This window comes from Haliotis rubra, unplaced genomic scaffold, assembly GCF_003918875.1.
Source record: "Haliotis rubra isolate DU_JTF1 unplaced genomic scaffold, ASM391887v1 Scf72, whole genome shotgun sequence".
Taxonomy (NCBI): domain Eukaryota; kingdom Metazoa; phylum Mollusca; class Gastropoda; order Lepetellida; family Haliotidae; genus Haliotis; species Haliotis rubra.
In genome coordinates, this window is record NW_025767435.1 from 2,223,611 (window position 1) to 2,247,084 (window position 23,474).

Genomic DNA, 23,474 nt, shown 5'->3' on the forward strand with positions numbered 1-23,474 from the left:
AGTGTGGAGCAGATATTTTTTGGCAAGCCTGGCTTGAGGTAGCTATTATTCCTCTCCTTGACTTGACTCCTGTGTATATAATGTGTTTCCTGCAGTATTGTACATCACTCGGCTTCATGGCGGTGTTATCAGCAACACAAAAATGTTGCTTTCATTATACTAAAGAAGTTGTATATTTCATAGAACTTGCCCCATTGTTACATCACTCAAAGAAGTTAAACAATTTTCTATATAAACTACAGATAATCTGCTATGAGAGACTGGCTGTAATCCAGTGAAGAAATTGAGCGTTATTTTACACCTTTTACTTCTTTTAGTAGCATAATACACATGTATGGAAAGGAATGAGAGACAGTTGTTGCCCCTGATCTCACCTGCTGATGGGCGTTGTGACCTCACATGATCAAAGTTTTGATTTCACCTCCTGATATGGGTTTTACCTCCCCTTAACCTTACCTGATGAAAGTTTGATCTCCCCTTGACCTTTCCCTGTGAGAGTTTTACCTCTCCCTTGACCTTCACCAAAGAGTTTTGACCTCACCCTAATCCTAACCTGGTAGTGCGAGTTTTTTACCTCAAACCTAAACCAAACATGGTGAGAGTTTGACCTCATCCTAAACCTAACTCCTGAGAGAGTTTTGACCTCATCCTAAACCTAACCTGGTGAGGAGTTTTGACCTCACCCTTACCCAACCTGGTGAGAGTTTTTGACCTCACCAGGTGAGGACCTGACCTCACCGGGTGAGAGTTTTGACCTCACCTAGGGTGAGAGAGTTTTGACCTTACCGGGTGAGAGTTTTGACCTCATCCTAAACCCTAACCTGGTGAGAGTTTGATCTCCCCTTGACCTTTCCTGTGAGAGTTTGATCTCCCCTTGACCTTTCCCTGTGAGAGTTTTTACCTCTCCCTTGACCTTCACCAAAGAGTTTTGACCTCACCCCTAAACCTAACCTGGTGAGGAGCCTTTGACGTCACCCTAAACCTAACCTGGTGAGGAGTTTTGATGTCACCCTAAACCTAACCTTGGTGAGGCTTTGACCTCATCCTAAACCTAACCTGGTGAGAGTTTTGGCGTCACCTTAAACCTAAACTGGTGATAGTTTGACATCACCCCCTAAACCTAACCTGGTGAGAGTTTTGATGTCACCTTAAACCTAACCTGGTGAGAGTTTTGACTTCTCACCTGGTGAGAGTATTGGTTTCATTCAGATCCGGACGGTGCCATCCATGCTGCTGGTAGCGAACAGTTTCATCCGGGGACAGGAGGTCATCCCTGTGATCAGGTCAAAGGTGGTCATCGTCTGGCTTGTGGTCAAACCGATCTAAATAAAGGCAAGAACAGTGATGTTATAGGGGCCCTGACATACCATGATTAGTGTTGATACAAGGACAGGGTACTAAGTGTTTGTTATATAGAACACAATACCAAACTCTGTTGATACAGAGATACATTACCATACTTAGTGTTAAATGAGAACATTATACCATGCTTTTGTGTTGTTCCTTTGTTTTGTTTGTTGACTTTACGCCCCCTCAGCAAAATTCCAGCTATATGGCGGTGATCCAGTGATCAACATCATGAGCATCGATCTATGCAATTGTGATACGCTGACATGTGTCATTACCAAGTTGCAAGCTTGACCCGCCCAATCGTTAGTTTCCTCTTCACGACAACATGGGTTGCTGAGGACCAATTCTAACCGGATCTTCACAATTAGCTTAGTGGTGTTGATCTAGGGTCCACAATACCATATTTAGTCTTGATACAGGAACATAATGCCATGCTTAATGTTGATACAAGGACACCATACGACACTTGATGTGATATATGGACATATTACTATACTTAGTGTCCTTGTATTGATACAATACTATACTTACTCACAGTTGATACAAGGACACCATACGACACTTGGTGTGATATATGGACATATTACTATACTTAGTGTCCTTATATTGATACAATACTATACTTACTGTTGATACAAGTACACCATACGACACTTGGTGTGATATATGGACATATTACTATACTTAGTGTCCTTATATTGATACAATACTATACTTACTGTTGATACAAGTACACCATACGACACTTGATGTGATATATGGACATATTACTATACTTAGTGTCCTTATATTGATACAATACTATACTTACTGTTAATACAAAGTACACCATACGACACTTGATGTGATATATGGACATATTGCTATACTTAGTGTCCTTATATTGATACAATACTATACTTACTGTTAATACAAGTACACCATACGACACTTGATGTGATATATGGACATATTACTATACTTAGTGTCCTTATATTGATACAATACTATACTTACTGTTGATACAAGTACACCATACGACACTTGATGTGATATATGGACATATTACTATACTTAGTGTCCTTATATTGATACAATACTATACTTACTGTTGATACAAGGACACCATATGACACTTGGTGTGATATATGGACATATTGCTATACTTAGTGTCCTGATATTGATACAATACTATACTTACTGTTGATACAAAGGACACCATACGACACTTGATGTGATATATGGACATATTACTATACTTAGTGTCCTTATTTTGATACAATACTATACTTACTGCTGATACAAGTACATGATATACGGATTGTTAATAATAGTTCATGACGTCCTAAGTTTGAAAAGGGGCACAATATTCTCAAATACATGTAATACCAGTTGCAAGAGAAAGGTTTATTAAGTAAAGGCAGTGTTTGGGTAACTACTGTTAGAGAAGATCCCTCAAGGGAGAATGTGCTGAAAACATGGTGAACATGGTGAGAACATTGTTTCCTGTAAACAAGAAATACTTTAGTTTCTGCTACTGAGTCCACATCATATTCAATGATCAGTGAGTGAAAGTGCACAATCCAGCAACTGAGCTGAGTCAGTGAACAGTGAGTGAATGGTGAATGAGTGAGTGAGTGTTTGAATTTTGCTGTCTGCAATGGTGAAAGTCATATTGGAGGATTATATGAACAAATCTACTGGGTGAAGGAATAACAACAATTACTCTGAAACAAAGTATTGTTTTGTCATAACAAATTACTTTTGAAACTGGGAAAGGCCATGACATATTTGGACAGGAATTTCAGGAATGTCAGTTTGTTACTTGTAAAGAAAGACACCAGATCTGGTGTTCTGTCTTTTTCCATTCCTCACATAAAGTCTTAGCAAAACTAAATCTGTTCTACTCCAAGAGGAAAACTGACATATTCAAAAGTCTTTAGATTGTGTAGAATCAAGTAGACATTATTCAGTTTTTGTATACCATTCTTTATCCTTTCTGACTTTGGTAAAAGAAATACATTTGATCCAACTTCTGGCAAAATAGTGGCACACACCAGCAACAAGTCAAAGATGAACAGGCATTAACCAGACATTGTCATCGTATGCAGCTACAATATACAGCAATAATGAATGTCGATAGAGAATGTATGATTATATATTCGCCAGGATTATCCCAGAGACTAGTCATGATGCCTGGGTCTGACTGTCAGATTTGAGGTAAGTGCTCATCAGGTCAAATCAACAACAGGATTAGTTAGACATTGCATCTCAACTCATGATCATGTGTGCACATCAAATATGTTAAAGGACAAATATCACTCTGTTAGTTATCAAACAATTCCTCACTGAAAGCATCCATTTTGTCCGAACTCGGTTGATGCAAAACTAGAGGGAACATAATAAATGGTATTATGTAAGGAAATCAGGAAAATAGAGAAAAGAAGACAAAAAAATCATGATAACATTTTCTGTGTGGCTAATTTATATAATTATGTGTGCAAGATGTACAAATGTACTACATGTACGGTACATTGTACAGACCAGATCAAAGAATAAGAAGGGTTGTAGGAGGCTAGAGCTGCAAGCGATTCTGTTCGATTCATCGAAATCGAATCTGACACCTTAGTTTCGATTTTCAATAACCATTATCACTATTTCGATTCGATATTTGAATACCTATTTAAATTATTTCCACACAGACAGAACATAATTTTGACTTAGCTTCGAGCATTTCGGCTGAAATAAGGTGAAACATGTCTGGATGTCCGCGTTGGGCTAATTATCTAATGAGACTTGTTGTTAGTAGACATCACTGCGTTGACAATGAATTTCAGCTAAAAGCCGACTTTGAGAGTTAACTGACATCTGATGATTTTACTTGTATGAAGAATCGAATAGAAAATATGAATGAATTGAGGTGTACAATATCGGAATTCGAATCAAATCAAGGTCTGGGTGAATCATTGCAGCAATAAAGGAGGCGATGACAATTTTTCTCAGAAATTTGTCCTGAACACGTTCTGTTGCTGGTTTCATGCAGAGGTAACATCAATAGTCAAAGGTCAGCGAATATCCAGTCTTGATTATCATTAAAAGGTAAAATAGTGGCAACAAAACATGAAGTGATGACAATATGGTCTCCATGACGAGGGTGATGAAGGCTCAAAGCATGGTGATGTACAAACAATGATGAACTTAGAGTAAGCAAACCAGTGGCAAATGATAATGAAAGGATTGATATTCTTACCAGAGTGGTATGCAGTCTGCAGTTATCGGTATCAGATATTATCACTAAGATATAGCATACTTTATACAGTGAAACCTTCTAATCTAAATTTCTAAATAATTCCAGCATGATCAATGTTAAAATACTGGGACATCATGAGGAGACTGAAACATTGCATATTTACAACAATAACAGAATCTCTGCAAGGAGATTTCCATAACATGGAGTAGAGAGATGAACAAGACTTCCATTCAAGACGTCCACAAATCAATCTAAAATTCATATACATAAATTGGCATAAAATACATAGTTTCACTCAAGAGATAAATTTTAAGAGCAACAAAGCTTTTGAAGGAAAGATTACATTAATGAAGGCCTTATTAATGAGATCCACAATAAATGACTTAAAGAGACAATGAGGCTCACATTAACAAGATCCTAACTAACAAAATCCAAAATAACAGGGTGGAGTCTTGGAGGTTGCAGAAATACAAGGAGGAGGCAAACCTAAGTGTTCCAGAGTGACAAGGTTGGGTAAAAGCCTGGAGCTCCACAATAACAGGGTTAAGCTGTGTACCTACATACACTGCAGTGTTCTCAGGGTATGTATTCTGGTGAAGACCCTACCTTTATCTTTAAGGTTATAGAGGACCGTGCTGAAGGTGGCGGTGGAGGGGTCCTGGAAGGCCACACACAGCCGGGTCTTGATGGTGGTCATGAAGGACGGTGTGTGGGCGCAGTAGAAGGACATGAGGGGGGTCAGCCTTCCTGGGCAAATGGGTACAGTCGCCACACCTTGATCACGTTATCTGCAACCCAGGAGTAATGTGGTTTAACAAAACACATCAGCCCTGAACAGTGTAGGAATTAGCATGAGGTTGTGGACCCATTCACATAACTCAAATGTAAACAAGAGTCATCAGAAGATGACAAATCCCACCAGCCCCCACAAATTTGAAAGAACAAATCATCTGACAGCCCCCACTAATTTGAAAGAACAAATCATCTGATGGTTACTTAAAGTCCAACTTCATTTTTTAGTCTAAGTCCAAATCGTTTCCATGGAAATCATGAAAAATATATATGCCAAAATCTGCAAATAGCAAAAGGCACCATTTCAAGAATCTGTTTGATATATCTGCCAAGTCATGTAGAAAAATATTGAACGGTTTTCAAGTTGTGCTCCAGAAACGAAGCCCACCCCTCCCTTTTGAGACTATGTTCAAAACGTTTCCATGGAAACCAAGAGAAATAAAAATGACAAAAATCTGTAAATAGCAAAAGGCACCACTTTTAAGGTTCTGTTTGATATATTTCTACCAACTTTAGTTGACAAATATTGAACTGTTTTTTGAGAATGTCTGGAAAGAAAATGATTACGGACAGACAGAGAATTTTGACAAAAGAAAACACATTAATTAAACATCCTCTGATGGAATTCCATTTTGATATATAAACATCATGGTACTCTGAATAACCATGCACTTCTACACTATCCACAACATAATAACAGTGTAACCCTTTTTATTTACACTCAGACCTGGCAGTTTAGCTTATTTTGGGGATACAGAAATTAGATATGCTGGTTGGAATGTTTTGCTCACTCACAACAAGAATTTAGAATCCTTGAAGCTGAAAGGTGTTAATTACAAATTTCACCAGATGTGACATTCTACTGAGGTGTTGTCAGATCTGCACACAGACATGTATCAGAGTACCAAATGCAACTTCAATGAGATTTAAACTGCCAGCTCAGGTTGACCTGTGCACCTACCCATGCCTGCTGATATGACCTGGTCGGCCCTGGAGTTAGCGATCATGTTGAGGACACCCTTGCTGCCATGTGCCTGTCACAGAAACATGTCCCACACTGTATTGTCATCATCTCACTGTGTTAGTGCAGGAAAGTATCAGGTTCACATAACCATATTTGATGTATCTACCACCCTGCTGAGACACCATGAATGGGTTGTGGGACATGCAATTTGTAATTAATCAAGATAAAAATCAGAAAAATACTAATATTGGTGAGGGACAATAATTTTAAGAAAAATAACAATTTAAATAAATTTATTAGTAAGAGTAGTCTAGAAATGTATTTGCCGATGATTGCTGAGTTGTATGTGGCCAGAAGATGATGCTGGACTGCTCCAGGAACAATGGAACATAGTGACATGTGATATGTGGCTAACACTCTGAAGACACAAGGGTGAGTGAGTTGTTGCAGGTGCTAAATACATCAAATGTATCCAAGAAAACATGGTCTGACCTATTTTGCATCTTTTCAATATTTTTCATGATCAGTATGCTGAAATGACCAAAATTAGTGACAGTTTTGAATTAAATACACTCCTCTCTTTTTGATAGGGCTTTCAGACATAAATAAAAATGACTTTCCTATCAAAAGGTGAATAGTATATCATAACAAAATTAAACACAAACACAAAACTGACAAACAATGGTCTGGCCAGAAGAAATGAAAGTAATACATCACAACCATGTCCTTCTTCCAGGCTGTAAACATAAAGAAGATGACATGAGAGATATATGTGTGTTACACAAGACACAAATCAGACTCACTTCCACCTTGAAGTCGACCGCTCCAGTCTCCCAGTTGAACACACAGATGTAGCCATCCTTCCGCCCTCCCAGCAGGAGGGTCCGGTTCCGGCTCTGCTTGGCAGGGGCTAGGTTTGCTATGCTACGAGTGGCCACGCCCTTCTTCATGAGCGCCCAGATATCATGTCTAGCCGTGGAGTCCACCACATACTCATACACCAGCAGATAGTTACACATATCTGCAGACCATCACAACACAGGACTCAGTATCAACAGATAGACTTCTTTACAACTAAAGCAAAAGTGGGCTAAAGGGTGTAGAGATCTACATACAAATACTCATATGATAAAAGGATAAAAATATTGACTTGATATTTCCCACAATGTTCACCACCACACAATACAGGAAAGCTATAAGTCAGTTAAACCTACAATACTTACATGGCATTCTGAACACATTTTACGATAGAAAAAGACAACATCACCAACGTCTTTTATTTCACTTCTTCCCCTCTCCCCACCATGAGATCCCAAAATGAATTCATAAGCCAAAAGCCATCATATCAGTGAACAATGGAGTATGGAGGGTTAGATCTTAGTCAGAATGCTAATACTGGATTGTTTGGTTGAACTGAGGTCCAGCAAATGATTGCAGAGGGACTGTATGTACTAATTTCAGTCCACAATTCACTTGTTATCTTATGCACGTCTTTTAACTACTGACACATCCTGACTAGTTTGTCTGTGGATTTGATATTTAAATCAATAAGGTGCAAATATGTCCATATGATACAATCTGGGGCTACTGTGTGCTCAGCAGTTTCATATCCCTGGAAAACTACAGACATTCTATTAAGTATCTTAGATCTACCTTGACTGTGTCATGTCACATATACCTCCTCCATCTACCCTCTACCCGGACCCTGTGATGATGCGGGTTAGAATCGATCTTCAGCAACCCATGCTTGTCATAAGAGCCAACTACTGGGATTGGGTGGTCAAGCTTGCTGACTTGGTTGACACATGTCATTGTATACCAGTTGCATAGATTGATGCCCATGCTGTTGATCACTGGATTGTCTGGTCCATCTCACGTGTGTGAGATGAGTTTTAAAGTAACAACATGTCAGCTTATCTTTGAAGAAAAGGCCAAAGAGTTTGTAGACAGTTACCACTTCAGTACAACAGGGCTGGCAAACCAAGTCAGTTTGAATCTGGGCTTCAAACCTATGATCAGTTCAACTGACGCATCCCAGTGACAATAATAATAATAATAATAATAATGATCATGAGAATATTCATAACGCACCTTTTCCAGGCTAGATATCCTGCTCAAAGCCCACAATCTGATCATTATCACCCTGGATAACCCAAGCTGCCTGCTAGGCGCTGAAAGGTTAATAGTTTCACAACTTATTTCACCGGGTACCCATTTTCTGCTGGGTGAACAGACAAACAAACAAACTCACTTGCCTAAGGTGAAACCACATGTATCACATGTGTTTCGTTGTGGGGCAGCACTGAAGCCCTAGAAACTCTCAGGAGGCTACCACACACAGTCACCCATACAAGGACTCTCCGAGTCCAATGTTGCTTAACTTCAACTGATTGTGACCTGAGCGCTATACACAGGACCACACACCACCAAGAAGTGACTTCCATATTGTAGCCATCTATGCCCCCACAATAAGCATGACCATGCACTACCTACTCCTGTTAATCAAGGGGCGGTGGGGTAGCCTAGTGGTTAAAGCGTTGGCTCGTCACGCCGAAGACCCGGGTTCGAATCCCCACATGGGTACAATGTGTGAAGCCCATTTCTGGTGTCCCCCGCCGTTATGTTGCTGGAATATTGCTAAAGGCGGCGTAAAACCAAACTCAGTCAGTCAGTCCAGTTAATCAATGGACTACACAATTATGGAACTGACACATACATACTTTCTATCAGTATTGTAGGTTTGTGTGATTTCATTACAATTCAATCTTTGTTTCAATGGTATAATTGTGACTGTCACAAGTGTTTTCCAGGGATATGTCTGAGCACAGGACACAGTGTCCCTCGACTGGTGAGGATGGGTCAACACATGAAGGTCATCCAAAACCGGAGCTCTGTAACAGAACTGTCATGTGACCTGAATTTACAGTAATAACTTCATTGAAACCTGACATCTTTCCCAGGCATTTTAAACTGAAACAACAACTGTTTGATCTGCTCCTTCGTTGTCCTATAATAATGGGAATAAGGACACGGAACACAAATATGGACATGAATGAGGAAAAGACAAATACCTCTACAAGCAATCTTCAACTCTACAGATACAAGTACTGCACAGCAAATAAACACAAACAGCACACTGTATAATGAGTACTTATTCACAACTTTGCAGGGGTATGGGTGATATTATAAGGGCTGGTGTTTGGGTGTTAGCTGTGGACATGCTTAGTGGGGTGAGTAACACGATGTTATCTGTCATCATAGGCACAAACATACAGCTGTATTATGGCGGTCCAAAGGTGCAAACCTGGATCTGACAAACCAATAGTTAATACCATGACTAACAATCAACATTAAAGATAATGAGGGAATCAAGTCTTACAAAAGTCCCATTTCGTTAGACGGATCATTGTTCCAAGGATTACCTGGTCTGTCCAGGAAACCCTTGGTTTGTTTCAAAGCTAAAAAATGGTAAGGAAATATTTGTCCCTTGTTTCTCATTAATTTTCTCTGCACTCGATATTTTTGCACTTCAAATTCTATAGATATACCAAGGTTGATCAAACTTATAGGGATCCAAGGGGCGGGTAACTCCCACCATACTTCAGTGGCATTGCCACATATATTAATATTACTTATGATCTTTCCTTGTACACTGCAAAACCATGCCCATCTGAACTCACAAAATACCTTAAAAACAAATAATCAAATAATGATCGATTCTAGTCTTCAGGAATAGGCTTAATTTTCATGGTTACTATACTAACTCTGTTTGATATACACAGCAGCCTTTACTCATAAAACCAGAAAACAAGATGCACTGAATTACTAATTCCAAGGGATGCACAATAGTAGATATGTTTGAATCATTATAACCAATTCTAATTCAGCCATCACAGGATGCATACAATACATTTTACTTTCTCGCTTTCCCTAAGTTTATTTTATACAATTTTCCATGTCTATAATATTATACACACAGACTGACAAGTTATTGTCGGGGTCAAAGTAAGGCATGCTTACAAAGATTATTTAGAGATTGGTCTTGCTAGCTGCTCACTTATTTGAGTTTATTATGTTGAATATGGTACATTATTGTTTTGTTGTTGTTGGCACTAGTGTTGGGAATTGGTTGAATTCTCACAATTGATGATTGCTGCATTACCAATGAACAATCATTGAAAAAAATTGGTTAGCGTCATGTTTTAGATTTTCCTACCAAGGTTGTTATTGTAGATATGTATAACATGATGCAACTTGCTACTTTAAAGTGATGAGTAATATATCATGAACATAAACTTTCTGGAGTCTTCAAGAAATATTCAGTCATGACTTTTCAGTTAGTGAAGTGAGTTTTCTACGAATTAAACAAGTTTTCAGGCCCTGACACCTTCGAAGATATGTTCCATCGTCAAGTGTTTCAAACACTAAAACAGCAGTTCCAAAATCGTTTGTGTTCGATTATGAGAAAATGTGATCAATTGCTTGGTCGTTTGGTCACTGCGACCAATCTTCGATTATTTCAATTAATCGGAACATCACTAGTTGGCACAGAGGTTTCCTTCTGAGACTCCTATTGGGACTCCTCACAAATGGCCTAGTTAAATCCCAATGTCTGTACAAGCAGTGTACTTAAATCACGCATGTGCTACTGACATATCTCTAGCTACAGTCTAGTACCAAACTAGTCCCTGTACATCTAGCTTCTACTGCTTGCACCTCGTCAATAGGACAGTGACTGGATCGTCTCAACACCTGTCTCAGTTACAAAACTCAGAAATAACTCATTGCATTGGATACAGAAGTGGCATGGCTGTTGGATGATGACAAGAGACAACTACAAATCAAACCATCATGCTGACTGGTCATTTATACATGGGTGGTCAGAGTCACTGGGAAGGGTTGGAGACGTCAAACAATACAACGTGGGGTTGGGGGGTCTGGTAGGCAGATCGAGTGGGGCTACACCAGCGTTTAAAATTCCCGCCTGCCCGACCGTCCGGAATGGTCTATTTTTATCTCGGACGGTCCAATTTCAAAAGTTGCCTGTCCGGTGGTTTGGTAGATATTTTTCTGGTCTTGATTGTGAGGCAGAAAATGCAACAGATTTCTAGTTTATAAACCAGGCCATGTACCTTAGCCTTAACGTTACAATACATGCAGTAAAGTATTCAGAAACTTGATTTTATTTTGTTTTCTTATTGTTGAAAACCGGACAGGCAAGTTTGTATCCGTACTGGTAATTTTTTAAAGTTACCAGTCCGGCTGTCTGGCTTGGAATTTTGGGAGTTTTCAACACTAGCTACACGGGTGTGCACCCCTCCTTGTTTCCCACACCTTACATGTTAACATACATGCTCTGCCAAGTCAATTTTGGAATTGGATATTTATATGTATATATTTGTTCAAAATACTCTATCGGCTATTGGGTTTAGGGGTCTGGGGTTGGGTGAGTGTCCATGACTGTGTTGGCAGCCATAAATATATGGAAGGGAGCTTGATGAAGTTTTGAAATTTTTGGAAAATCATTTTAATTATTCCTGATGTCATATTTCTTTTCCAACATAATACCCAGGAACCATTTCACACCCCACATCCTCGATTTGATACAATGCTCAATGAAAAAAGGGGTCTTAATAGTTAATATAAGTCGTAAAATTAAAAAAAGAATAATTTGCTACATTATTCATACAAATTATGTAATACAAAGCAACGCCTCCAAACTGCCATTCAAACTACCAAATGCAATACAGAGTTTTGTGAGTGAGACATGAGACGGACCCTGATTGGCTAGATTCCTATACACGCCTCCAGGCACACATGACTGCCCCCTGGTGTACACGTATGTGAACCTCAACTAGCACGGTGTCTGGACGCCATGAAGTGGTGCAACGTAACTCCCACCGCAAACATCATCACTTAGTGAAAACATCATGGTTATGTTCAAACGTCATGCAACAACACACGTTATTACTGGTTAACAAACACAATCATCAGCAAATTAGGATCTTACTGGCTTTAATAGTCATGTCTAATATTTACTTTGACCTTATAAAGTATTACTACTTTCATCTTCAAAAACATCACAATTTCACCATTTTTCTTTTTCACTTTGTGAAAGGAATCGAGCTGATGCTCTAACAGGTCTTACTGTATACATTTATTTCTATATATTTCACAGAAATTGCAAAATTGAACTTAGAAAAACAGAATTTTTGAAAGATCAGCCAGTATGCCTCCTTACATTACAAACACAAAACATATATTTGTGATATATCTGGCAACATACAAACCTTCAGAGGGTGTAATGATTTGTACATGTTCAATAGAACAGACATGAAAACCTGAGTAGAGCCTTTAATATCATCATCCAGTAGTTAAGGAGGTCAGTATTGGTACTGATGATATTATAATGATATTATAAGGTATAAAACAGTTTCTGTTAGTGACACAGATGTATCTCTGTAAAATGCTAACACGGGAAGTTGGACTTGGTTACTCAAATACTATTAAACCAAACATTTTGTGTAAATTCAAATTAAATCGAGGATATTATATGAGTGCCCATGTCATACTCTCTTTATGACACGGGTGCCTAGATGTTGGTATTTCCCGAGCGAGAGCGAGGGATATACCGATATTTAGGCACGAGTATCGTAAACATAGTATGATATGGGCACGAATATAATATTCTGTTTATTACCAAAGTTGTCAAATTGAGGAAAACAAACCCAAATCTACTTTGAAACAGGTGGCTACCCGCCATCGCCGCATGTAGAACGCAATGTCACAGAAGAAACATGATGTCATATCATTGTTCAGGACGTCACGTCACCATGACAAAGTGATATTTTGCCCCAGGGCATCGTATGAAAAATATGAACCCCGATATTTTCGCCTTCATAGGTAATAAAAGTATAAAAAGGCAAGTACGCTTGGAGTTGGCACTACTTTAGAGGTGTCTGTCTATGTTTAACTCATGGACAGGTCATTCCACCCTCTGTACATGTCTGTGAGTGTGCAGGTAACTGCATTGCAGCAGCGTCGTGCCGAGCCTCACCGTTAGGATTCTGACATTTCCATCGCGCGACCAGGCTGCAGGGGTTGGTGTTGGTGCGGCACTTGATGATGTCGCCATTACCAAGGACCGTGAACAGCATCTCTGTAACAGATGTCTAATAATAACATTCAGTAACTACAGAGTAATTGATTGATTGGGAGAGTGGGGAGAGAGAGAGCCAGGAAAGGAGGCCAGTATGGTTCTATCGTGCTATGACCCGTGAAGGTCCGGGCTAGAATGAACCTTCAGTAACCAATACTTGTCGTAAGAGGCGACTAACGGGATCGGGTGGTCAGGCTCGCTGGCTTGGTTGACACATGTCATCGGTTCCCAATTGCGCAGATCGATGCTCATGCTGTTGATCACTGGATTGTCTGGTCCAGACTTGATTATTTACAGACCGCTGCCATATAGTACATTGCTGAGTGTGGGGTAAAACTAAACACTCACTCACTCTATCGTGCTATTAGGCTGGAAAAAGGTTTGGGTTCTCCACTTACGAATCATCCATACATATTCCAACAAATTTCATTTAAATTTCCTCTGAAAAAAACAATCTGTTAATATTCCAGGCTTTGAACACAAGACCCTGAAATGCTGCAATACTTTGAATGACATGATCCACTAAATTATGCAGTTACCTCCCTTTCCGTATGCAGAGTTTTTATGTGTATTGCTATTTGCATGGTGATGGTTGGAGTTTGAGTGCTTGTTATGTCATTCACAAAGCTGGTCAGTGAAAATGTGGAACTTGCAATAAAGCTTGAACTTGATCGAATACATGATGGACAATTTCAGCAGAAATTTTCACTGTCTTCTAAACATTGTCTAATATGCACAGGTTCAATTTCAAGGGTGACAATGTTTTGTTACATATGCCAGAAATAGCTATCAGCTGTGCACAACCATTCGGTGATTCAGTTTTAATAACTTCTAATATCATGACTGAGAAGAATTTTCAATACAATGACAGGAAGATGTTGTATCTCTAATGACTAATGTTCATTTCAAGGCATCAAGAGCATGGTGATAATTGGAGTTTGTGTCATCTGCTGACATTTTCACACAATTTCACCAAATTTAATGTAAGCAATATTGGACGAAATTTTGAATTCATGTAATGGATTGAAATAGTAAGTCCAAATGCAAAAGGACTGACTGAGTTTGGTTTTACGCCACTTTTAGCAATATTCCAGCAACATCACGGCGGGGGGACACCAGAAATGGGCTTCACACATTGTGCCCATGTGGGGATTCGAACCCGGGTCTTTGGCGTGACGAGCCAACGCTTTAACCATTATGCTACCCCACCGCCCCAAATGCAAAAGAACACTCATAGTATGATATGTATACATCAGCAGGTATTTGTTGACATGCCATGTTGAGTTGTCATTTACAATACAACAAATCTTGGTGTTCCTATTTAGTGAGATACCTAGGTGCATCAAATTTGATGAGAAGAGATTAATCTATCAAAATTCTACTCAACAGGATCTACATTTACATTGGAAAGCCGTTACCCAGATTGATTCTGTGCAACTGTTAATTTGGTTACATTCTTGTTCGGGAGAATAAACAAAATAATCAATAAAAGCCTTCCACCTGCAGTATTTACCCACAATGCATTGCCTGAAGAACATTTTTTCCGTTTGTAATCTGTCACAGTGTCAAATTCCAAAACAGTTCATGAAGTGTGTTACAGACTGACGTAAGTCGACTCAAAATCACTCTCAAAACATGAGGCAATTTTGTCCTCTTATAGTTTAATACAACAGGACAATCTGAAGTAATCATCGCATTAAAGGTTGAAAAAAGACAACAGATTAGAAAAAGTCCTAATATAGTTATCAGTAACTTTGAGATGGTGGTCAGTGAAAGTTGTTTATTAAAACATAAATTCCATGAAAAAAGAAGCCCCAAACAACAAAACTAAACACTGCAATGTTCCAGTGTTGTAATGTTCACCTTGTTCTATGGCATAAGCAGAGTCCATGATGTTCTTGCCAGGATCCATCAGCATGGTGGTGATGACGTTGCCAGTAGGTGGCGACACGATACGGATACTGGAGTCTCGACACATCAGCACAGCTCGCATAACAAAGTTGGGATGTGTGGTCATCTTGATGTTCATCACTCGGTGACTGGGGAAAAATGATGCACTTTGAAGCATGGCAGACAGCCATTTACCTGACAACTGTGTCTATTAGATACAGGATGTGTGATATACCTGAAAACTGTGTCCATCCTGATGTAGGATGTGTTATTTACCTGTGTCCACCTGATGTAGGATGTGGGATTTACCTGTGTCCATCTGATGTAGGATGTGGGATTTACCTGTGTCCGTCTGATGTGGGATGAGGGATTTACCTGACAACTGTGTCCATTCTGATGTGGGATGTGTTATTTACCTGTGTCCATCTGATGTGGGATGTGTCATTTACCTGACAACTGTGTCCATCCTGATGTAGGATGTGTTATTTACCTGTGTCCATCTGATGTGGGATGTGTCATTTACCTGACAACTGTGTCCATCCTGATGTAGGATGTGTTATTTACCTGTGTCCATCTGATGTTGGATGTGTCATTTACCTGACAACTGTGTCCATCCTGATGTAGGATGTGTTATTTACCTGTGTCCATCTGATATGGGATGTGTCATTTACCTGACAACTGTGTCCATCCTGATGTAGGATGTGTTATTTACCTGTGTCCATCTGATGTGGGATTTACCTGACAACTGTGTCCATCCTGATGTAGGATGTATTATTTACCTGTGTCCATCTGATGTGGGATGTGTCATTTACCTGACAACTGTGTCCATCCTGATGTAGGATGTGTTATTTACCTGTGTCCATCTGATGTGGGATTTACCTGACAACTGTGTCCATCTTTATGTAGGATGTGTTATTTACCTGTTTCCATCTGATATAGAATGTGTGGTTTACATGACAACTGTGTCCATCTGATGTACGATGGGTGATTTGTCAGCCAGCCATGTGCATCTGATAATGGATGTGCAATTTATCCAACAACTATGCATCTGATATAGGATGTGTGATTTGTCCAACAGGCATGTGCAGCTGATGTAGAAAGTGTGGTTTGCTTGCCAGCCTTGTACATTTATTGTATGATAAATGATTTACCCGACAGCTGTGTGCATCTGATACAGATGTTGAATCCTCCACAGGTCGACCTTCTTTCCAGCGAATGTATGGAAAATGTCATATTGCATGCTTGTCCCCAGTCCCTCTGCTGGCTCACTCATGGCAATTCTGGAACACGAGGCTCAGTTATAACATGGACCAATTGATTGTATAACCACTGTACCAAAATATGGCTGAAGATTGTCCTCTGGGCACGTTCCACAAAGCGACCGTAGCGCTGAGATGATCGTAACTCCCATTCTTAACATATACTTATGATAATCTTAACGCTGAGATCATTTCATGGAACAGGGCCCTGGATTATAACAGTCAAGTATATGTACGTCTAACATGGTAAAGTATGGTACTAGAAAATCTATAATAACATCAAAAATAACAAAGAAGTAAAGAAGTCGATCCTGTCTTGACTGATATGACTGTTTTGAATTTTAGTTTATGGATAAGATCCTTTCCTTCTTTTAGCTGTGGCAGACCTAGTAATATTATAGCTAATGTTGGCAACTGTCATTGAGTATAGTAGATACTACTGGGATTGATATCAGGACCAACAATCCACATTGTTGATGCTGACATGCTGTCAGTCAATCAAGCCCAAATCATTATGTCGCCTCTTACAAGCATAGGATGCCATGGACCTATTCCAGTTCAGACTCTCTACAGGGAGCTACTTATAAGAATACAGTGGTCCACTGATGGAGTCAGTGCTTCATGTGTGATGCTACCACGCACCTGTCTACTTCATCACAGGTCTCCATGTTCCACACCCTGATGGTGCAGTCCAAGCTGGCGGAGATGATGGAGGGTCCATGGGGGTACACAGTAAGTTGGTTCACCAGGCGCCGCCGGTGGCCCACAAACACCATCACAACATGCCAGTCATTGTCCCAGATTTTGACTGAAACAAAGTGAACATCAACACATTCAACAGCTTGTCTCAGTGCTTAATACTTTCACCGGGCAGTAGGGTAGCCTAGTGGTTAAAGCGTTTGCCCGTCATGCTGAAGATCTGAGTTCGATTCCCCAAATGGGTACAATGTGTGAAGCCCATTTCTGGTGTCCCCCGCTGTGACATTGCTGGAATATTGCTAAAAGCTGCGGAAAAAATAACTCACTCACTCACTCACTAATACTTTCACCAACAAGTGTTCATATATTCGATATTAGTAGACACTTGGGTAAGATTCCATTTTATCATTCAAAAAATGTAATTTTTTAAGTAAAATTGATATTTTATACTTATCCTGACAAATGATCTTTTGCTATCTCCATTTCCCTTTCAAATGGTAGTGGAACACTTGAATCCCTTGAAGTTCCCGAAGCGGACGTATAAATACACTCAGCCACGAGTTACCTCCCTTTGCCCTTTCCCGCGCAAACCAGTCATGTGACGTCCCTTACTTGTCACTCTCTCCTTATTTTCCGCCCTTGCACTTGGATCTGCTGTGAAATCTCAAGTGTCTTCAACGGGGAGGTTGGGAGGGCTTGTTTGTCATGAGTCAGGATAAGTATAAAATATCAATTTTACTTAAAAAATTACATATTTTTCCTTATCCTGACTCATGATCTTTTGCTTATAGAATCCAACGGATAGGTGGTGGGTCAAGCCACTGGATTCAACAGTTGTCCTTAGATACGTCCTGTATCCCCCCCATGGGAACTGCGAAACGGCATTTCCGTGATCCTATTCTTCAAACTTCCGTTATAACTCGGGGGGGACCACTTCTTGCCTTACTTCAACCTCAGACAAGTTGAATCATGTTGATTCATGTGGCTACAGATAAACTAGTATTTTCCTATTACTAGATATCTTATAACAACCCATAGATTATGATAAGATCTTTATCATAAATGAGTTGCGACCCCTTCACGTACAGGTAAGATCTTTACCCGTACAGGATCTTTAATCACTCATGCTAGCCTGTCTTAGACTGTGCGCATGGACTTTCAAACTAATACTTTTCCTTAGTAAAAGTTATCAACAAGACAGCATGATAAAGGGTGAGATTTTCCAACTCAGCGCCTTTGAGGAACTGTTAGTTGCTGTGCTACAACGAGAGGCCCAAATTGGTGAATGCCTGAGACATCTTCAGTGGCTATGTCTCGGAGGTAGTGGTTGGCAAACACAGTGTCCAACTTCCAAAAGCAGCCCTCCATAATTGTCGGTATAGAGCAATTACCGTGCAGAGCTAGTGTTGACGCCAGTGCTCTGACTTCATGTGGGTTGGAAGTTCTAGGAGGTTCTAGTCCTGCTGCTTTATAGGCTCTCAATATAACGGCTCTCATCCAGAATGATATGGTCGTTCTTGAGACTTCTGCTGAAGTCTCCGTTGATAATGGGATGAATAGGCGCTTGAATTTTCATCTCCTCGTCTCAGTCTTTTGAAGATATATCTTCAGGGCTCTGACTGGGCACAAGGATAAGTCCTCTATATCCTGTGGGCTGAGGACTGTAGACAGCGCTGGTACGTGGAACTGTCTATCTGGTTGACCAGGTAGCTGGTTCTTGGCAATAAAGTCCCATCTAAGTCCTAGATGAACTGAATTATGTTGCCCTCTGTCGAATGTGGTTCGACCATAGTCCAGCGCATGTATTTCCAATATGCGAGCTGCAGTGGCTAACGCTAGCAGGAACAGCATCTTCTGTGTTAGCAGCTCGATCGTAATCTGATCTAGTGGTTCGTAGACATCACTGGTAAGATGACGCCGAATTACATTTAGACCCCAGGCTGGAGCTCTGAATTTGTTTTGCTGGTCTTCCAGCTTAAAAGATCTCAGCAGAGCAAGTAATTCTGGTACTTTCGTCAACTTGATGCCTGTTTTCATGGTAATCACTGTACTGATTACAGCGAGGTATGTAGATAGTGTCGAACCCTTCAGATGTCTGGTCTGTCTAAGATGACACAGATATTCCGCCACTTTAGTATGAGTGGCTATCATCGCTGTGAAGCCTTTCCGCCTTGCATAAGTCTCAAACTTCAGCCATTTGTCGTCGTATAGGTTACGAGTCGATCTGCCTAACGCTAGTGTTACTGCTTTGGCTGCCCTGGCAGAGTATCCTCTTTTCTTCAAGCACGTTTTGATACGGTCCACACGTGTAACTGGAACACTGTTGGGTTTCCGTGGACTTGCTTGGTGTGCGGATGTATTAGTAGGTTCGGCCAATCTGGTAACTTGATTACTGGGTTTCCGAGATCTTCTATTAGGTCTGGGAACCATGCTCTCGCTGGCCAATAGGGCGCGACCAAAGTCAGTTGTAGCGTCTTAGTCTGTTTGATCTTGAACAGTACTTTTGGCAGTAGTATCGGGGGGGGAAAAGCGTAGCCGTTTAATCCTTCCCACGACATGCTCAGTCCATCTGTTGCCCAGGCTTGAGGATCTGGAACCGGCGAGACAAGCGTCTGTAGTTGTTTGTTGAACCTCGTGGCAAACAGGTCTATGCAAGGGGATCCTATCTCCCTTATGTTCCAAAACGCTTCTGGATGGAGCATCCATTCCGTAGGTGACGGGTGTAGTGGTCTTGAGAGAGCGTCTGCCAGTACGTTCTTGGCTCCCGGTATGTGACACGCCTTTATCCAGATGTTTGCTGCCTGCGTGATCTGGAACAACTGGAATGTGAGCTGCAACAGGCTTGGAGACCTTGTGGATCCTTGCCGGTTTATGGAGAACGCCACTGTGGAGTTGTCCGTGTGGATCATCAGCATCTTGTTGTTCAGTAAGCTCGACCATAGTTGTAAGGCGTTGATCACTGCTTTCATCTCTAGCAGATTGATGTGAAGCTGCTGTTCCGTTTTTGACCACTTTCCCGACGCCACTTGATCGTTGAGATGCGCACCCCAGCCTTGTATCGAAGCATGTGTGTAGAGATGTGTGTCGAAGGCCGGCTCTTGTAAATAGGTCCCTCCGCAAACGTTTGACCTGCGTGTCCACCACAGTAGATACCTCTTGAGGTTTTCCGGCAGCAAGATAGGGTCGACGCTGTCTAGATGTTTTATCAGGAACCGTTGCAGTGCTCTTAGTTGTAACCTTCCTGTGCGAGTCAAGTCCTGCGCCGAGGTTAGTAGACCGAGTAGAACTTGCCATGATCGTAGTGTTAACGGAGAGACGACTGCTGGCGGGATCATGGTTTGTATCTTGACCCAACAATCTTCTGGGACGACAATACGATTCTGTGTTGTGATAAACCTTATCCCCAAAACTTGCAGATCTTGTTTTGGTTCCAACTCTGACTTCATTAGGTTCACCAGCCATCCTAGTTGAGTGAGCAACTTGATCGTGAAGTTCAGCTGTAGTCTGAGTTGACTGAATGGTGAACCTGAATTCCATCGTCCAAGTAGAAGGCATTGTGTAGACCTCGATGATGAAGGTATGCGACTATAGGCTTGGTTACTCGTGTGAATAGCCACGGAGCTGAAGATATTCCAAACGGTAGGATGTTCCATTAGAAGTGCTGCCCTCTGAATAGGAATCGTAGATACTTTCTTGATTCCGGATGTATGGGGATGTGTAGGTACGCATCCTGCAGGTCTATGTTGGCCATGTAATCTGCTGGACGGACGAGTAGTCTGCGTTGAGGTACGTGGATCATTCTGAACCTGTCTGGTTTCAGTAGATAGTCTTTGTTGAATTTGCGCATGTTGTAAATCAGTCTGAACTTCTCCTTGGAGTTCTTCTTGGGTACTAGAAAAATTGGGGAATAGAAGCCTGGAGTGAGATGATCCTGTTCTATTATCTCTACAGCCCCCTTCATCAGTAGTGAGTTGATGGCTTCTTGTAGTTTGTCTGCCTTCTCCTCTGCATAGTCGAAGACTGTTGGGCTGAGGGTTAGTGGAGGTGTGGCCTTGAGATGTACTCTGTATCCTTCTCGTAGTACTTGGGAGAAGTAGTCATCCTCTAGTATTCCCCAATTATTCCAGTACCTTTGTAGACGTCCACCCATTGTCGATGGTTTTACAGGAATGGCTGGGGGGGTGGAAGACTCCAGTCATTCCGAACCCTCATATTAACGTCTAGTTCCTCTGGATCCTCTGGGATTGTGGCTTCTCCCTGAGTTTACTCTGTAATTTCTATATGGGCGACAAAAAGATCCTTTGCCACCTCTGAAGCTGGAGTACTTCTTCTCCTTTGCCTTCTGTATGCCGGAATATCTGGACTTGCTGTTATACTTTTGTGAAGTATGACGGATGACGTTGGCCAGAGTATCTATGGATTTTATCATCATCACTTCTCTAGTCGTGCGTAGCTTCCTTAGCTGCATTGTCTATTTGTCCTCCAAAGATAGTAGGCGCCTCCCATGGAGCTCTCAGTAGCAGTTGGGTGAATCTGTCACTCCATGAACAGGATGCAAGTAGCCCTTGTCTGCGTAGTAAAGTGAGACCTGCAGATATAGATGCCAGATGGTCCGATAAAAAGTATTCGTCCTTCTTCTGAGTTATGAGCACGGAATATATCATTCTGTCCTCTTCCGAACTAGAGTTCTGGAATTTATTGATCAATGCTTCATTGATAGCTCTGGACCTGGCCAACCCGAAGAAAGATCTCCTTGTAGCAGTATCAAGTTGAGATAACTTTTTATCTTCTACTTTATATATCTTGTTCCGGGAGTCGTTGAATAACTTTATGTTATCATCCCATTCAGGCGCCTTTGTAAATGGATCCATATGATGTAGAGGGAATCTCTTAACATTAAATGATGGCAGATGCTGACTCTGATACTTGGATGCTTTCGCAAAAGCTGTGCAAATGTTGGAGGGTACCCTGGATATAGGTTCAATCGGAGGGATAGTGACGGAGTCAAAGTCGTCGTTACGCATCATATAAGTGTAGACTTCATCTTTATCCTTAGAAGGAGACTCAAAGTTCATCCCGTTGGCAATCCAAGCTGTAACCTCTGCGTCTGGGAAGACGAAGTCCGCTTGCTCATCCAGTGTCTCCTGATTATTAGAGCTAGGCCTCCGCGTATCATCCATCTGCGAACCTGTATCTATTGTTGAACCTTCATCATCCTTTCGTGAACCTCTGTCTGCAGATTCCTCCCTACGCGAACGTCTATCTTGAGAGTCCTCTCTTCGCGAATCTCTATCTTTAGATTCATCTCTTCGCGAACCTCTGTGATGTGAGCTTTCTCTTCGCGGACGTCTGTCTCTAGATGTATCCCTTCGCGAACGTCTTTGATGTGAGCCTTCTTTTCACGAACCTCTGTCTCGTGATGAGTGACTTCGCGAACGTCTGTGAGATCTTGATCTAGAGCGGCTAGGTGTAGGAGATGGATCCTTTGATGTTCTCGAACGTTGAGGGTTTGCAGATGTAGAATGATGAGTAGGCATCTCATGTCTTCTATCCTCCTCCAAGATGACAGAGTCGTCCGACTGTGGAGACCTTCGTAAAGGTGTATGCGTTTGCCAACATAGTCTTGAGACGTAGTTCTCTGAGGAGTAGGTTCGCGCAGGTCAGTAGGTTTGCGCAGGTCCTTAGGTTTGAGCACGGTGTCGGTAGATGAGAGGCTTCACAGAGCCTTCGCTTCTTCCTCAAACCTGCGTTCCATCATGGTCATCATCTGGTTGGTGAATTGTCTCACAAAGTTCTGCATTGGTTGAAGCTGCTGCGGTGAAGACGAAGCGTTCGCGAACGCTGATGAGTTGTGTGCCTCGACTTCACTGCGTTGAGAAGTAGGTGGTAGGTCGTCAAACAGCTGTCCTGCTGTGTGCGTTGCAGGAGACGATATAAAAGTTGTGGACGTCGATTGAGTCGCTGATCTCGTAGGCACTTTGGCTAGAAGTAGTGGTGGATCATCAAAAACGTCTACTTCATGTGGAGGTAATATCTCTTCATTGAAGGATTTCTGATGCGTTGACTTACTAGCCCGCGTAGATTTACCCTCTGATCTGGTAACAGATGCTTTCTTCTGTGATGTAGAAGAGG

At 41.2% G+C, this 23,474-nt stretch overlaps 1 protein-coding gene across 1 annotated transcript in view; it reads right to left on the reverse strand.

Annotated features, from left to right (window-relative positions):
* Nucleotides 1–23,474, reverse strand: part of LOC124259381 (WD repeat-containing protein 97-like) — a 50,807-nt gene that overhangs the window by 19,257 nt on the left and 8,076 nt on the right. The window contains 12 exon segments of the mRNA XM_046693507.1: nucleotides 452–581; nucleotides 822–913; nucleotides 1,212–1,286; nucleotides 1,288–1,322; nucleotides 5,186–5,323; nucleotides 5,326–5,367; nucleotides 6,333–6,405; nucleotides 7,139–7,356; nucleotides 13,393–13,494; nucleotides 15,358–15,533; nucleotides 16,536–16,664; nucleotides 17,286–17,451. Of these exon segments, the coding sequence (XP_046549463.1) occupies nucleotides 452–581; nucleotides 822–913; nucleotides 1,212–1,286; nucleotides 1,288–1,322; nucleotides 5,186–5,323; nucleotides 5,326–5,367; nucleotides 6,333–6,405; nucleotides 7,139–7,356; nucleotides 13,393–13,494; nucleotides 15,358–15,533; nucleotides 16,536–16,664; nucleotides 17,286–17,451 (1,376 nt within the window).